Source organism: Onychostoma macrolepis, chromosome 03 (genome assembly GCF_012432095.1).
Source record: "Onychostoma macrolepis isolate SWU-2019 chromosome 03, ASM1243209v1, whole genome shotgun sequence".
Classification (NCBI taxonomy): Eukaryota; Metazoa; Chordata; class Actinopteri; order Cypriniformes; family Cyprinidae; genus Onychostoma; species Onychostoma macrolepis.
The window spans coordinates 22,159,393-22,176,853 of NC_081157.1; the positions used below are offsets into that span (position 1 = coordinate 22,159,393).

The 17,461-nt window shown below is 35.9% G+C and overlaps 1 protein-coding gene across 6 annotated transcripts; it reads right to left on the reverse strand.

Moving 5' to 3' along the window:
• Positions 1–1,738: 1,738 nt before the first annotated feature.
• Positions 1,739–10,297, reverse strand: LOC131537433 (nuclear body protein SP140-like protein). 6 transcript variants are annotated; one of them, XM_058770835.1, is made up of 16 exons: positions 9,616–10,297; positions 8,866–9,037; positions 8,072–8,289; positions 7,685–7,786; positions 7,362–7,495; positions 7,130–7,177; positions 6,964–7,014; positions 5,980–6,010; positions 5,728–5,877; positions 4,605–4,738; positions 3,094–3,162; positions 2,896–3,014; positions 2,715–2,817; positions 2,327–2,386; positions 2,078–2,221; positions 1,739–1,971 (listed from the first exon to the last, which is right to left on the reverse strand). In XM_058770835.1, exons 3-16 carry the CDS (start codon positions 8,274–8,276, stop codon positions 1,891–1,893), a joined length of 1,431 nt encoding a protein of 476 aa, XP_058626818.1. In that variant the 5' UTR covers positions 8,277–8,289; positions 8,866–9,037; positions 9,616–10,297; the 3' UTR covers positions 1,739–1,890. The 6 variants fall into 6 exon arrangements, with proteins under 6 accessions (XP_058626818.1, XP_058626822.1, XP_058626821.1 ...); XM_058770839.1 differs by lacking the exon at positions 9,616–10,297 and having other exon boundaries at positions 2,715–2,814; positions 2,896–3,011; positions 8,866–9,335; XM_058770838.1 differs by lacking the exon at positions 9,616–10,297 and having other exon boundaries at positions 2,715–2,814; positions 8,866–9,333.
• Positions 10,298–17,461: the final 7,164 nt, after the last annotated feature.

Below are 17,461 nucleotides of genomic sequence, written 5' to 3' on the forward strand. Positions count from 1 at the left end.
CCGACATCAGAGCCGCTGAAGACGCAGTGGATTACATTTGTTTTTGAAGGGAATGTGCCCCCAATATACTTAATGCGTTTATGTTCACGCATGCGTTTATAATCATTCGTGATCCAGATTCACCTACAGAAGATGTGAGTATAAGGTTCTTTTACGAATCTTTGCAAATTGCCTTTCCTAATAATGCCCTAAACCTAACCCTACCCCTTACAGGAAACTTTGTGCTATTTCAGATTTTCAATACACTCCATTCTGTGTGATTTATAAGTGTTTAGAAAAGTGGGGACATGGGGTAATGCCCTGAAAAGTCACCTTCTCCTTGTAATACCTGTCATACCCTTGTCAATATACAAATTCATGTCCTCATTTGTCACAAAAACGCGCGCACACACACACACACACACACACACACACACACACACACGTCTGGTTTGCTATCCTTGTGAGGACTCTCCATAGGCATAATGCTTTTTCTACTGTACAGACCGTATTTTCTATTGCCCTACACCAACCCTACACCTAAACCTACCCCTTACAGGAAACTTTCTGCATTTTTAGATTTAAAAAAAAACTTAATTCTGTGTGATTTATTAGCTTGTTGACCTCAATTTAGGTTCCCACCATGACATGAGTCCCCATGAGTCTCACACACACACACACACACACGTTTTGTGAAAAGTGGGGACATCCCATAGGTGTAATGGTTTTTATACTGTACAAACTGTATGTGCTATTGCCCTACACCAACCCTACACCTAAACCTACCCCTTTCAGGAAATAGCCTTTCTGCTATTTCAGATTTTCAATACACTCCATTCTGTGTGATTTATACATTTTTTGAAAAGTGGGGACATGGGGTAATGTCCTGAAAAGTCACCTTCTCCTTATAATACCTGTCATACCCTTGTAATTATACAAATCTATGTCCTGATTTGTCATAAAAACGTGCACAGCCGCACACATATACACACACTCACACAAAATAATAATAATAATTAAATAAATAAAAATCAAAGCAAGTAAAAGCCTGTTCCAAAGGGTGGAAAAAATATTCTCTATCCCAAAATACCTTATTTTAACCAGATTCTAAATCACGATTCTATGTAACCTTCAAAGAGAAGGCAGTCCCAAGATCGACAATGCAGAGACTCCTGCACAAGTTGCATAACTGTCACAAAACTTAACAGAAGAATCACAAATCAAAGTAAGCTCCACACCACTATAAGAACCATGTAAACATTTGAATTTGTCTTGTGTAATATATCTAAACATCTTTTGGCTGAATAACTTATTGAGGGCAGTAAATTAAAAATGGAAATTTTATGATCCCTCCTATTTCTTTTCAATTATAAACAAGATGCACACACACTTGTATGTTTTTATAACTGTGTATAACTTTACCGGATAACTTCTGTTTTCAAAGCCAGTTAAGATCTTCCTGGTTGAGTATTTTACATATGAAAAGAAGCATGTCATGGCTTGTCAATTTACTTTTGAATTACAAATATCACTGTACTATATGTGATTCACTACACGTCACTAGCACTACCCCACGACCAGTCACTTAAATTACACATTTTAGATTAAAAACACCGAATGAACAGAAAGGCAACACATTACTGTGGGTAATCTTTTTAAGATGGTCAGAGCTTGAATAAATATGTCTTATATTTAGAGAATAAATGAAATTTTGTACATCTGGGCATGAGTCTGAGTGCTTAGAATTTAATGTCTTCATAATATCATCATTATTGCTCACAATCGTTCACAAATGCACAATTTTGATTTTGTTCTTTTGTTATTTTTATCTTTTTTATTTTTTTCATTTTGTAAAATACACTCAAATGTTACCATAATGTTTAACAAAGACCTTCTTGCTACAGCGTGATATTACTGAAGCTTAAAGATGCTTTCAAACTCCCTTTTGAATACTTTTTTCAGTCTAGAAGTTATTCTGCTGGAATCATTATCCTACAGAAAAGAGAAAAAATTAAGTCTGTAAAGATAAGATGGCAGGTGCAAATGGTTAAGACTGCTGTCATTATTAAAAGTTGCATACATTCCCAATAATACTCACCCTGTCGGGGGTGCAAAAGTTGTTGAAAATGAGTTCAATATCCGAGACAAACTCTTCCACTGTTTGATAGTCATTATTCTCCAAGTTTATTTTCACTCTGCCCAGCATCATGGGACCACAGATGTCCTCACTGTATCCTGGAACCTGGACACCAGCAGTGCAGATGTCACATGATGAATATTTATATTACATATAAAAGTTTTAAATAATGATTAAAAGGCAGATGAAACTCTTAAATATGAGATTTACTTTGGCACAGGGTTCAGTCATGCTCTCATGTAGCAGGTGTAACAGCAGGTACTGGCAGTGCTAGAAGAGAATCAACCAGGCTGTAAGTGTTAAAAAATTGTTTTGTCTATATGACCCTATTGAAGAAAAAAAAAAACAGCATATGCTGGTTAGGTATGTTTTGAAGCATGGCTGCTGGTTTGAGCTGGTTTAAGCTGGTCCTTAGCAGGAGATAGTTGCTTAGGATCAGCACATGACCAGCTTAAACCAGTGCAAACCAGCAGCCATGCTTCACAACATACAGAGTACCTAACCAGCATATGCCGTTTTTATCAACAGGGGAAATAAATGTTATTTTGGACCCCACTGACTTCCAGTGTATGGGCTAAAATATTTGCATAAACTTTACCAGCTTGTACTGAGAGACTGGACTGCTAAAAACATTCTGTTGTGTATTTTGACAAGAACTTTCCACATTCTTCATCACACAAAATGTGCAGCTCCACTGGCTTCTGTACACACAAAACACAGAATATTACACAAAGTCAAACATTTAGTCTGTCTAACCCAGCATGAGTTCTCTCTCTCACCCAGATGAGTCTCCATGTACAGCTGGTATGTGACAGTGTGAATGAAAAGCTTGTGGACACTCGTCACAACACACGAGATCTCCCTCAGAGTGACACACGAAACACACGTCATCATTCTGCTGGGAGAAGAGTTCACAGAGCATGTTTAGTTGTCCTGTTGATGTTACGTGGCTGTAACTGTAAGTGATGGTGTCTTACTAGGTACTCATCCAGGTCTTCACAGATCTTACAATCACAGTCCACCACATGCAGTTCCAAAACTCTTTTCTGAAAAGCAGAGTCAAATTATTTCAAAGAGTTTAAAATGTAAATTTCATTGTTTTTTTCATTTGGTCTTACATTTTTTTTTTTTTTTTTTTATCTAACAAAATTTTAATTAGTTAAAAAAAAAAAAAACAACAACAACAAATTCTCATAGTATGTACTATGTGCTATGATACATTTGTATAAACTTCTCTATGAAGATTATATGAAATAAAAAAGAATACTAAACAAAACAATGTGCTGTGATAGTGAAATTACATTGATACAAAATAATGTCATTTTATACACTATATTGCCAAAGTATTGGGTCACCCCCTTTTAATGAACAGATTTGACTACTTTAGTCATTTCCATGAGTACAAATCTTAATGTTTAAGCATATAATGATATTCTAGGGAATTGCGTGCTTCTAATTTTAAAGCAACAGTTTGGACAGGACCCTTTTCTATTCTAACATGACAATGCCTCTGTGTGTAAGGCATGGTTTAAAAATAAATGATTGATTGAGTCAGTGTGGAAGAACTTGACTGGTCTGCAGAAAGCCAAGTCCTAATCCCAGCTGAACACCTCTGGTGTGACTTTAAATGCAGATCTTGAGCCAAAAACTCTTTACCAAACACCAATGACTTGTACATATGGGTACAGTCATTTTTGACACTTCCAAAACTGTTGCAACAGAGATGGAAATACAATTTTTAAATACATGAATTATGTATCCATCTTTGTTGCCACAGTTTTGGAAGTGCCTTTTTCTGTTCTAAAGAAGGGGGTGTCCCAATACGTTTGTCCATATAGTGTACAGTATGTACAAGTCATTGGTGTTTGGTAAAGAGTTTTTGGCCCAATACTTTTGGCAATATATTGTATCTTTTCATATCTATCATATCATTTCAGCTTCATCCCTTGTCCAAAACTAAGCATGCTTTCTAAAATAAAAGTTATGACTAATGCATATTTACAATTAAATTGATTAACATTAACATTTCTGAAATGAACTACTAATATTTCTCTGGCGCGTGTAGGTTGTAGAATCTATGCCTACACAGAAGAAAGCCCTGCCTATGTGCTGCCCCAGTATGGTTTGTGTCAGACATTCGTTAGTCTAGTTGTTTGATGAGAAAGAGATGAAATGTAGTTGCAATAATCGCTTTAGAATCTGTACAGCAAGATACGGATGACTATTGTGTTGCACAGAACTGAGGAAGAACTGATGTCACATGGTTTGATCTTTGACCAATCAGCGGAAAGGTGCATTTCATTCCCGCCCATGTGTAGAAATCAAATATTCAAGTTGCTTTTCAATTTTCTACTCCTGAATGTAAAACTGGAAAATCAAGCCAAATTCTTCAAATAACTCAATAAAAAGCCAAACAAATGAATGCAATGTAAACAGACCACATTTATCCAGAAAGTATCATTTTTTGTACACACTTTTTTTTTTTTACCATTATAAGTTTCCCCAGAGGTATCCCGTTGGATAAAATGTCTTTTCTCCATGTTCCATCTGACTTGTTCAGTCTGATGAAATCCTCAGGTGTCAGCCAGAAGTCTTTTGTTCTTATGCATCTCCCACAACGCCCTGGAATAACAACACTGCAGCTCTGTACCATAGTTAAAGAAACTCTTAGAGCTATGCATTAGTAAAAGATGTATTTGTGTACTTAAGTCACATGTCAGACCTTGCAATTAAATGCCACCAAAGCTTCTCTCTTCTTCACTGTTGCTCAGTGACTTTAATCAGCTGGTGTTTTGGTGATTTTAGTGGATATACTCTATGAAGTTAGTTTACATCAAATTCACACAGTTATCTAGAGCAGTGGTTCTCAACCACATTCCTGGAGGACCCCCAACACTGCACATTAGAGACATTTCATTTCAAGTCTGTGAATCTCTACTAATGTGCAGTGTTGGGGGTCCTCCAGGAATGTGGTTGAGAACCACTGATCTAGAGAAACCACTGGTGGAGTTCATCATATTAACTACAGACATGTTCTATTAAACAAATTTACCAGTTCAATAAACCATTTTTTATTTTTTTTATTTTTTTTAAAATCTGAACAATATATCAAAATTAAATTTTGCTTGAAGTATGCATGTACTAACTTTCTCAAGAATAAATAACACCTTCTGAGTGATGTTTGAAGGTTGATGTTTTCTATCTGCAATGACATCTAGGCATATTTATGCGTGCCTAAAGTGTCCAAATATTTTTGGAGCCACTGTGGCTATACATGTAAAACATAACTGACCAACACACTGTTATAAGTTGACCTAGTTTCCTTAGTTCCCCTGATTAGTTCATTAGCTCCACACCTGTTTCTGTTTCCCCTTGATTATGTAGTATCTAAAGCCTGTGTTCTTCATTGTTTCTTTGTCTGCTATTATTTGATCTATGCGTTTGTTACCCCTCACTCCTGGATTATCTCTGTTTCTTGTTTGGATTTTTATTAAAAGACTCTGTTTTTGTGAATACTCCTTCGTCGTGCGCTTATTAGTATGAACACGTAACACACACAATATATAATAATATTTGTAGTAATTATTTTTAAAATATGCCGACTCACACACCTGCAGCAAAGCGATATTTGTGTAGGATGCCAGAGCCAGAAGCACAGGTAACCGGTAGGGTTGGACCTTCAAACATGGTTATATCAAAGATATCTTCATCATCCTCATCAACAACTTCACCTTTGTCATCATCATTCCCGCCATTTGATTCTACAGCAAATGCACAAACACTCATGAAACTGAACACCAAAATAGAAAACTTGTTGATATTAATGAGCATATTGTCTGGTTATGGGTCACTATTATACTGACCGGAGCAGGAGGGGAACGGCTGTCTCTGACACTGTGAAAATTAAGAGATGCAGAGCAGGCATGTCAGTTTAGCTGAGATTCTGTGTCCTAAACATCTAAGCAATCTCAATCTGGACTTTTTAATGTAAAATCATCAGGACTTAAGTTCACCCAAAAATGAAAATGCTGTCATTAATTACTCACCTTCATGTCGTTCCAAACCTGTAAGACCTTCGTTCATCTTCAGAACACAAATTAATATATTTTTGATGAAATCCGAGAGCTTTCTGACCATGCATTGACTACAACACAATTGACGCATTCAAGGTTATGAAAGGTAGTAAGGACATCATTAAAATAGTCCATGTGACATTAATGGATCTACCGTAATGTTATAAAGCTACGAGAATACTTTTTGTGGACAAAGAAAACAAAAATAACGACTTTAGTCAACAATTTCTTCTTTTCCATGCCAGTCTTCGACGCGCATTCAGGAGAGTACCACGACGTATGCGTGTAGTGTTTCTGACACAGGAGCCGTTATTTAGACGTGGAACGTCCATCTCCTTTAGTTCATCGTCTGTATGTTCTAGTTCAAATAAGTAATCTGGGCAAAAAAGCCTCTGCTTGTAAACAAGGCGCAGCACATCCAGGATCTACGTCAGACTTACATGGAAGAAAATAAATTGTTGAATGAAGTCGTTATTTATTTCTTTATTTCTTGGTGCACAAAAAATAATCTCGTAACTTCATAACATTACGGTTGAACCCCAGATGTCACAAGGACTATTTTAACGATGTTCTTACTACCTTTCTGGGTCTTGAACATGTCAGTTGCGTTGCTGTCTATGGAGGGTCAGAAAGCTCTCGGATTTCATCAAAAATATCTTAATTTGTGTTTCCCGAAGATGAAGGTTTGAAATGACATGAGGGTGAGTAATTACTGACAGATTTTTCATTTTTGGATGAACTAACCATTTAAAGTTAAAGTTATCAGGATCTAACCTTTCTTTTTCTGAGTCTGTCAGCAACAGGTGAGGATTCAGGAGAGTCATTCTGTGCGACAGACAGATTAAGTGAATATACAAGAACATAATATAATGCCTGTTATTTTACTAAATCTATTTTTTGTGGTCATTTTTGAGCTAGTTGGTTACAAAAACAGTCAAACCTGTTTATTCTTAACCCCACTTTTCTTAAAGGATGACAGAAGTCCAGCCTATGGATGGAAGACGTGCTCAGCTTATCAACATTGAGATATGTTATTGTTTTACTTGAATTAACACTCAGATATTTACATTTAATAATAACTCATAATAATACTAACTTTGTTCATTTTAGCAATAATTGAATGCTAGTCATAATTGCATTTGATTGTGGATTATTTAAACCATTTTATGCACCTCTATGAGTTTCTGGAGTGGAATATTATCACAAAAGATGCTGGTCTTCCATTTTTTGCTTCTCTCCTTTCCTCCAAACCTCTCAAATTCGTTGGGCATGAACCACTGGTCTTCACTTAAGATGCACTTCTCCACTGAAAACAGATAAATATTATATTATTAAATATCTAAAATAATACTGGATTTACTTGTGGACTTGTTTTAGAGCAAGTGTTTTGAACATGTCTTGACCCTTCAGAATGATGTTTTCAAGACATTCTTCAAAAAGTGACTCTTCACATGTATATTGAACATAACTGCAAATTTTAATTGTTTGCACTTACTGTCATTATATTTCTCCACATGCAGGATGCCGTCTTTATCTCCACATGTGACAGGAAGTTCAGATTTGTTTCCAAATTGTTGTGTTAAATATAGGTTGGAGTCTGAAACAAATATCACAAATATCAAATACCAAATATCACACAGACTTGTTCTATTAAATTGACCAGTTCTATTAAACCATTTTTTTTTTATCTGAACAATATATCTATTGTTTTGTCATTTAAATTTAAATGAACCTCATTTTGGGCATCAATGGAGCTTCAAATCATTATTTGATTACATGCAAAGCAGCATAAATGAATCTCTTCAGAATTCATCTAATTGTTTTGTAATGTAATCGCTGAAATGTACTGTACTTTGGAAAGCTCACTTGGGGAGTTTGGTACCTTCAGCTTGTCTCTTCTTGGGTGTACAGAGGGAAGATGGATCTGTCTGTTTACAATTACGTTTTTTCATTTTTCTTTTTTTCCCTCGTTTTACTTTTGAACTGTCGTTCTCACTCAGACTGTCAGATCCTGTGCTGCTCTTTGGATCATATTCTGATTCACATTCTGAGTCAGACGTTGTGTCTATGTCCGACTCTTCGTCCATGTCCTGTGGTTCTCTGATAAACACATAACTATGATTACACATTTTTCATTTTTCAGAAAATCATCATTACTTTTTACTTTGAAAAATGATCATGTGAACTTGCTTTCTGTTTATGTAATCAAAATAAATTACAAAGATGAGCATGATATGAGAAATGAAACATGAACTTTATGTCTATAAACAGTAGTTTACCGGAAATGTTTATATTGAAGTGAAATAATTTCACTATAAGGGAAAATACAAAAATTGACTGATGGTCACTATAAAAAGCACTGATATTAACATTAAAATTTTAAATACAACAAATGTACATATAGTTACACATTGTACTAATTGTTAAATGTAAAATGTAAATCTATTAGTATTATATCATTTTACAGTAAGGTTACATTTATTCTCTTTTTTATCACTATACTGTATGTGGTACAGTAATCTAACTTTTTGCAGTGAATATAAATGCTGTGATCGCAAAACTGAAAGTTGCCTCCAGGACTGTTGTTTTGAAATCCGTTTGACAGGAAAGCATAGAAACCACAGACCAGAAAATATTCACAACATTAAACTTGAATTTATTGATTCAAGTACTTACCTTGCTGTTTTCACAGCTTGCTGTTTGTTTTCCTAGTTTCTTCTCTCGTACAGATTATTACTTACATACAAACACAGTGTAATCTCCTTTCCTTTAACATGCTCCACCTAATCATACCTTTCAGCAGGTGTGGCTTCCTGATGCATCACTGAGAAACTATTCCAATTGATCACTTAATAAAAATAAAAATAAAGAGAAACACTTACATGCAGGTCATTCAGAATTTAATTTCGGAATGCTGTTTAAATTACAAGTCATTTTCTGAATTTGAATGACTAGTATTTGAAGTAGGAACCAGAAAAGTAGAAACTAGAATGACAGAACAACAGACTCTAGTAAAACTCCTCCCTGTCATTATGCAAGAGAGTGCCTACAGGGGACTTTTAACTACTCTGTTTACCGGAGATACACACTGACACAGAAATGAAACTGAAATTTACACTGAAATAAGACCATATCATTGTGGTTCGACTGACAACGATACAAATACAAACAATTATTAGGTCACACTATCCTTTCAAACCAGCACTTCTCCACACATGATCAAATATTAACCATTAAAAGCTAAAGAGTTAGGTACATTCAACTACTGAATATATTGCAATAGTTTTTACATTAATATCATAAATAAAAAGAATTAAAAAGAATCTGAATTAGATATATTACAAGGATTTATATCGCACAAAAATACAAATAGGTTAGACAAAGTCTGAAATTTTAAAATACTAAGGAAAAAACAAATATTAGCACCATTTAGAAATGCAGTAATGGACACGACACGGCAGAGGCGTCATGCCCATTCAAAGTGAGGGGGCACGTGAACCCCCAGATTTTTAAGCCAAGTGGATTTTGAAAGCAGTTTCCAAAAGACCAAAAATAGCCGATTAATATTTTTTTTATGTTTGATACAATATATTTGATTAGAACGTTCAGTGCGTCATATCATCAGCTGCTAAATTCAATTCTGTGTTCGCTGGCGCCGAGACAGACACGTTTGTACAGCGCTGCGCATTATAACCAATCACACACGATTCTGTTGAGCTTATGAATGCAATGACCAATCAGAGGTGTTCAGATGAGTCATCGCTAAAATGCCTGTGTTTTCTTCACCGACTGAATACCTCTTTCTGGCGAATTGTGGTCAGAAACAAAGTGCAAATGTGTGTACGAATCCGTAAGATATTAATTTCATAGTGTAAACAGCTTCAGTGATTTTAATGGGAGTTTTTGAGAGTGCTTGAACTCTAAACTGTCAGTGAAAATGTTCTTTGATAAAGTAAATGTTCTTTGCTCTCTTTCTGTACAATGAAAATTTTATGATTAGTAGCCTAACTCGCAATGTTTTTATTCACATTAACTTTCAATGTTAAATTTACATTAAATATAAAGTCAGTCGTATTAAAAATATGTTATGGCATGACACCCATAAACAGACAGGTTTTTATGCATAGTTAATAAATTACAGGTTACTTTGACCATCGCCCACTATCAACATAATCTATAAAGGTGAGAATCAAGATATTTCATGATATAGTTAATGCGTTTAGGAATGTTTCGAATAAAAAGGAAAAAAATAAGTGCTGTTATGGCTGCTGTGTGTCACATGACACATGGCACCGTAATTGGGTACATCGAGAAAAAGTGAAAGGTTTAAAGTTAAGTTAGTATTTTGGTTAATTTGTGTGTATATATTTAGCTATTTTAGCAGAATTCCTCCAGTGTCAATATCTCACTTGTATTACCATTTAAAAGAATAATTATTATAATGTATTTAATTCAACTATTTAAGCAAAGTCTACTGCTGTTATGACATCTGTTCGACAGCAGCAACAACAACAACAACAACAACAACAATAATAATATAAAAAGGTATCTATTTCCATTTATATACCCTAAAAAAAATATCGTGATACATCATCATCATCATCATCATGCACATGCTAAATTGAACTCTACTACAGGCATTTCCAGAGTCTTATAAAACAATATTTTCCAGGACTCTGGAAAACCTTTTAAGGAGTTGATTAATTCACTCCTCCTTACATTTTGCACTGAGTTTGCACCGTCTCTATCTGTCTGTGTCACCTATGGTAAAATACAATGGTAGTGATTTTAAAACATAGCAGCATGATAACTTAATGGATCTTTGTCAAAAGTATAATCTATAAGGCAAAAAAAATAAAAAAATAAAAAAAAATAATATATATATATATATATATATATATATTATATACAGTTCCCTCCAAAAGTATTGGAACAGTGAGGCCAATTCCTTTATTTTTGCTGTAGACTGAAAACATTTGGGTTTGACATCAAAAGATGAATATGAGATGAGAGATTAACATTTCAGCTTTTATTTACAGGTATTTTCATCTGGATCTGATACACAACTTACAAGATATCACCTTTTGTTTGAACCCACCCATTTTTCATGTTACCAAAAGTATTGGAACATGTGACTGACAGGTGTGTTTTTTTTTTGCCCTGGTGTGTCCTATTAATTGATTATTCAAACATTAAATAGCACTGAATGTCTGCGCTCAGATCCATGCAGACTGCATTTATAGTTACTTAGACGTGTAACCAACATGAAAACCAGAGAGGTGTCTATGGGTGAAAAACGAGCAATTGTGAAGCTGAGAGAAGAAGAAAAATCAATCAAACCATTGCACAAACACTGGCAATAGCAAGTAAAACCATTTGTAATCTCCTGAGGTAGAAAGAAACCACTGGTGTACTAAGTAACACACCTCGAATGGGTAGATCAAGGAAAACATCAGCAGTTGACGACAGAAACATTGTGGCGGCTGTAAAGAAAGACCCTGAAACAACTGTTAGTGACATCAGCAACAACCTCCAGTGGGCAGGAGTGAAGGTCTCACAATCTACTGTTCGCAGAAGACTTCATGAACAAAAGTACAGAAGCTACACCAGAAGATGCAAACCACTCATTAGCGAGAAGGATAGGAGACGAGTATCAAAAATTCTGGGACAAGGTTTTATGGACTGATTTTATGGACCAAAGTGATGGAAAGGCTCAAGTTTGGAGAAAGAAAGGAGTATTCCGTAACGGGGCTGACGAGACGTGAGACGTGCGGATCCATGTGCAAGCTTTTATTTAAAGGCATGGTCATAAATACAGGCAGGGTCGAAACAATGGCAAACAGGTATGGCAGGGACAAGACAAAGAATAATCCTAGGACAAGCGTGGGTCGACGATCAGTATCCAATGGGGCAAGGCAGAGAGATAATCCAGGTACACGAGCTAGAATCCAAGAGAGGTGCAAACAGTGTCCAAACGGCAAGGCAAGGGTTAATCCAGGGAACACAGGCTAGAAACAAACACGGGAAAACAGGCAAGACTAAGACAACTAAGTGGGCTGCGTAGTAGCTATCGCTAGGAGAGGGATAAGTGCATACAATACTCGGCAGTGAGAGGGAGAAAGTCCATGGCTTAAGTAGGGTGTGTGATCAGTGCAATGGATGATGGGAAATTGAGTCCAGTGTGATTTGTGCTGTGAGAGTCAATGTGGTGAGCGAGTGACCTCTGGTGGTGAGTGAATGGAAGTTCATAGACCGGATTCGTGACAGATGCCATTGATGTAAACAAATATTATAGAAGTCAATGGCTATGGGCAACTGTTTGGTAATACGGCGTTTTAGTGCCACGTTAAAAAAAAAAAAAAAATTAGAAGATCAGGAGATTAAAGTCATAATATTTTGAGAATAAAGTTGAAATTATTCGAGAATAAAGTCGAAATGTTTCGAGAATAAAGCCAAAATACGAATGCAAACGAATATAAATAACGAATGCAATTGAAGACATGAAATATTATTTCCAAGCATACTGCCGAAGTATGACACATGGTATAATTTCTGCTAATATTCCCACATATATTTGTAGTGTATTAAAAATGGTTAAATAAGAGAGCTGCGGCCCCCCCAAAGGAATGTCAACTGGGTGTGTGAGCTGATGATAAAAAGTTGTTCCTGTTCAGTCTGTTAATAAATATCATATTCTTGATATTAAGCTGTTTCCGTGAGTCCTTAAAATGGACTCTTCCTCATCCCAGTAAGATGATGCGGCCGCTCCGATGCAACCATATTCGGTAACACTTTAAAATAACTGCACGTTATGAATCATTAGTTAAGCATTAGTAATTAGTCATTTACATCCTTTACAAAGCATAGTCCCAACATTAATAGGCATTAGTAATCAGTTTATAAATACAGCTATAAATGCCTTGTTCTTGATTTATAAGCATATATATTACAAAGGAGATTTAAAGTCTGAGTTATCTTCCAAACAGAAAAAAATTGAACAAACACAACACAGAGGGATACAGAACTCAGAAATATTTCTTTCAAGATGAGAATCTTGATTTTTTTTTTCTGTGACATTGCGGTTTATGTTTAATTTATGAAGTGTACAGTTTAAATTTTTTTGCATCTAAAAAAAAAATAATAATATATATATTTCTGTGTTGTGTATTACTCTGTGTTGTGTTCATTTTTTTCTGTTTAGAAGATAACTGAGCCTATAAATCTCCATTGAAAATGCTTTACAAGGCATAAATAGTCCTCACTTTAGATGAGCTCACAAAAATAGATAACTGACAACTACTAAATGTTTTATAGGTACCTGACTTAATCATGAATTACAGCAGGAATGTGTTAATAAAGCATTTATTAACACACTGTGCAACTATTATGTGTCTAATTAATACGATTTATAAATGTACATTTAATAGTTTATTAATAATTTACTTACACTTTCTAAATCTTATGAACCACTGACAACTGCTAAATAACTGGTTTGTATATAACATAATACTTAATTTAGAAATGATAAATTGATCGTTAATAAAGTATGAAAATACAATTATTAAACATTATATATGCTCAAGAACAAAACATTTATAGCTGTATTTATAAACTGCTTACTAATGCCTATTAATGTTGGGACAATGCTTTATAAAGGATGAATTGACAATTCACTAATGCTTAACTAATGATTAGCGTGAAGTTATTATAAAGTGTTACCCAATATTCAAATTCCGGTGGCCTGGCAACTACTCCAGGTGCTCCCAATCCGTATGCACAATATAGGCTATACTCTCAAATATTATATTATAACTTTAATTCCTACGATTTAAATTCTTGAACCATTTCGACTTTATTACTCGTAATTTTGACTTTATTCTCCAAACAGTTCGACTTCATACCACTAGTACAAATTGGACCCAATAATTGTGGACAGAGTTCTAGGAGTAGATGGTAGACTTAGTAAGTCAGCGTTACCTATAGAGAAAAAGATAGAGATGCCCAAATATGACGACCCTATCTGACCTGTTCCTCCGTCCATTGTAAGGGAAAAAAAGGCAGCCCCACCCCCAAACACACAGCATTAAACACAACACTGCTTTATAAGCACTACAGAGCCAGATATTTGCACTTTTTTTGGAAGTTAATATACAAATGGTTGATGTATAGATGTCTTTGCATTTTAAGCAGAAATAAATGAAAGAATTTTAACAGAAAAAATACACAAATAACCTTTATGTGTCCAAGGCTTATAAAGAGTGTTCAATGGGTTTCAGCTGTGTAATCAGTGCAATGATCAGGTGAGCGTGTGATTAGTGAGATGGCTGATGGGAAATGCAGTCCATTGTGTTGTGTGGTGTGAAAGTCAATATGATGGAAAGGCGACCTCTTGTGGCAGTCGGACGGAAGGTCGCGAACCAGATTCGTGACACTTTAAGACCTAGATCAAAATATATTGCAGCATTTTGTTATTTTAACCATTTGCTGTTCATTATTCTGTTGTTTTATATATATCTTTTTTTCATGTAATTTTTTCGTGTAGGTTATTTTTGTTCTCTAACCTTTTTTTTTCTTTTGTATTTTGTTATGTAAATGTTGTAACGTATAATTGTCTTCAAGTGACTCATCTGGAATGCAGACATACTTAGATGACAGGTGTGGTCAGGTGAGTAAATTCAACAAAATGTTTGCATTACACAGGGTTTCCCTAAAGAGACATTGAGCTTGCTTTACCACAATGACACAAGCATTGACCTCATTTTCTACCTTTGGGTCATTGTCTGCTGTTTGGCTCATATCTACTGTTGTGGTCACTGGCCACTAAGACTGAGACTGTGAAATAAATTCTGGGCTAGTAATCAAAGCTTTAGACCTGAGTCTTGATGTCTTGTACATCAACAGGATTCTTCTTCAAACTGATGCGTCTCAGTTGAGCTGCTGTTGAAAGGGACTGTGACTCTGTTTGCCACAAAGGTTTTAAATCTCTTTGTAGTGCTTCCAATGTATTTCAAAACTGTTGCGCTGTCTGACCAAAAAGTGGTTTTCAGTACTTTGTCCAGACGAACAGCTAAATAAGCAGCAGCAGCAGCCTAGGTGTTGTTTGTTTTAGAGGTGCTACCTCGGCCTTTGCTATGACAAATGTAACATGCTTACTTTTACTGTTTGATAGCGACAAAGACACAGTACCAAAGCAAGCTTTGTATGGTGCAATTCTGCCAATGCTGGGTCTCCAAAATTTAGGAATGAATCATCGTTTTATATTAAAGACATATAACATTTGGTAAGTCATTAAACCATCTCAACCAGGATTGAGCCATGTGCAGGGGAATGCTCATCCCATCCTAACTTCAGTTTGCACAGTTCTTGCAAAATTTGCACTGAAAGGACAAATGACTGGTGCCACAAAACCCAAGTTATCATAAAGAGAACCAATGGACAGTATGCCTCGCCTTGTTGCTGAATGGGGTTTGATTTTGATGCTACAGGTGAATGTCACTTTTCACATTTCTAAGGGTTTCTTCACACCCTCAGCTTTATATTCCTCATACGCAGAAGAGAGCATTTTTATTGCTCATCCACACAGCCCCAAAGATGTGTACAAGCATTCTTTACTCAACAAGATTTTCACTGACATTTTAATTTGGGCACCCAAGAAAGTGCAGAAAGTTGACATCCTACTTTGCCACCCTCACTTGGTGGAACCTTGCTTCGATATCTGTCATGAAAGCAATTGGACCTTAACAAAACCGAAGTAGTACACCTATGAGTGTATTGGTAAAATAGACCTTGCAGTTCTTTGTTCAAAGACATTCCACCAGATGTGGCTGAGGGTGATAAGAGTCCATGTTGTGGTATGTTCCACTCACTGGTTCCAGCTCATCCTGAGGCACAATTTCTGCATATCCTCTTTCAAGTACACCATTCATGAAGTTCTTGTGTTCATTATAGAATGATTGGTCTCTCTGAAACCTTTTCAAAAGGTGTTGTGCTCTTTGCTGAGCTACTGGCTTATTATTGGGCATACTCACTTTAGCATTACGAAATGGCAATTTCAAGTAGTAATGATCTTCTTTTAGAGTGGCAGAAGATGAGACTATATCCATAAATTGCTTATCTTCTACAGACAGTTCAGTTTTTCATATTATTGTTCCGCAAAGTCTTAGGTTATGCTGCCGAGCTGCTCTGCAGGTTACCAACAGATATTCAACTGACTTGAGCTGTTGGTGTATCCCATCCATATCAAGACTTTTTTACAGAATATTTTCCTGTACCCTTGCTGTTAATTATTCTCCACAGCTCTAAGGCTTTTGGGGCATTCACACCTATAAGTAATCCAATATTTACATCTATTTGGGTTAAATCAACATCCTTCCAGTAAGACCACCTTTTTATGTCTTGCATTTTAGGAATGCTGTTTTTGGTGACTGGGATTGTTCTTTAAGAGTAAACATCAGGTAAAGTCAGATAAGCATCTCCCTTCATTGCAGATACTTCAAGACCAAAGATTTTGTTACTGAAATATTTTTTTTCTGACCCATAGTTTTCAAAAGTATATCAATCTTTTATCCAGGAGCATTCAATTCTCTCATCAGTAGCTCCGTGCAAAATGTTGCTGAGCTGCCTGTATCAAGAAAAGCATAAATCAGTCTAGTCCGTTTTCCTCTGTTTTACCCTCCCCGGAACTATAGCAAGTGCACAGTCCTTTGAACCAGCCCCAGTATGGTTTCCAGCATCCATTGAAAATAAGGCTGGCCACACACTAGTCAATTTTCAAATGTTAGTCGATTTTAAAACCATGCGAGACCACAGACATGAAAACAGTTTCAACCAATTTTCAGCCTTATATTCCTCTCAATGCACACACTAGACAATTCGACCAGACCGCGAGACCACGCACTTGTTGATTTGTAGGAACAATTTCACAGTGACAAATGATCTCACAGAGACTCACGAGATAAAATGTGAGTAGAGAACAATAACAAATGGAGAACAATCGACGTTGTCAGCTGGTTCTCCTAGCATTCATTCTGTTTCACAGTGAAAAACAAAGTGTAAAAATGAATATGGGTGATGTTCCTTCTCAGTACTCTGCTTTCGTGGCATGTTTGTGGCTGCCAAGTTTCAGCTATAGAAGCACGTAACATCCGGTAGGTGACACTTGCTCACTCTCATTGACTATCGTGGGTATCATGCCAGAGGCAGCCTGATCAAGAGTCGTAAATATCAAACATGTTTGATATTTACGACTCTTGATCAGGCTGCCTCTTGATTT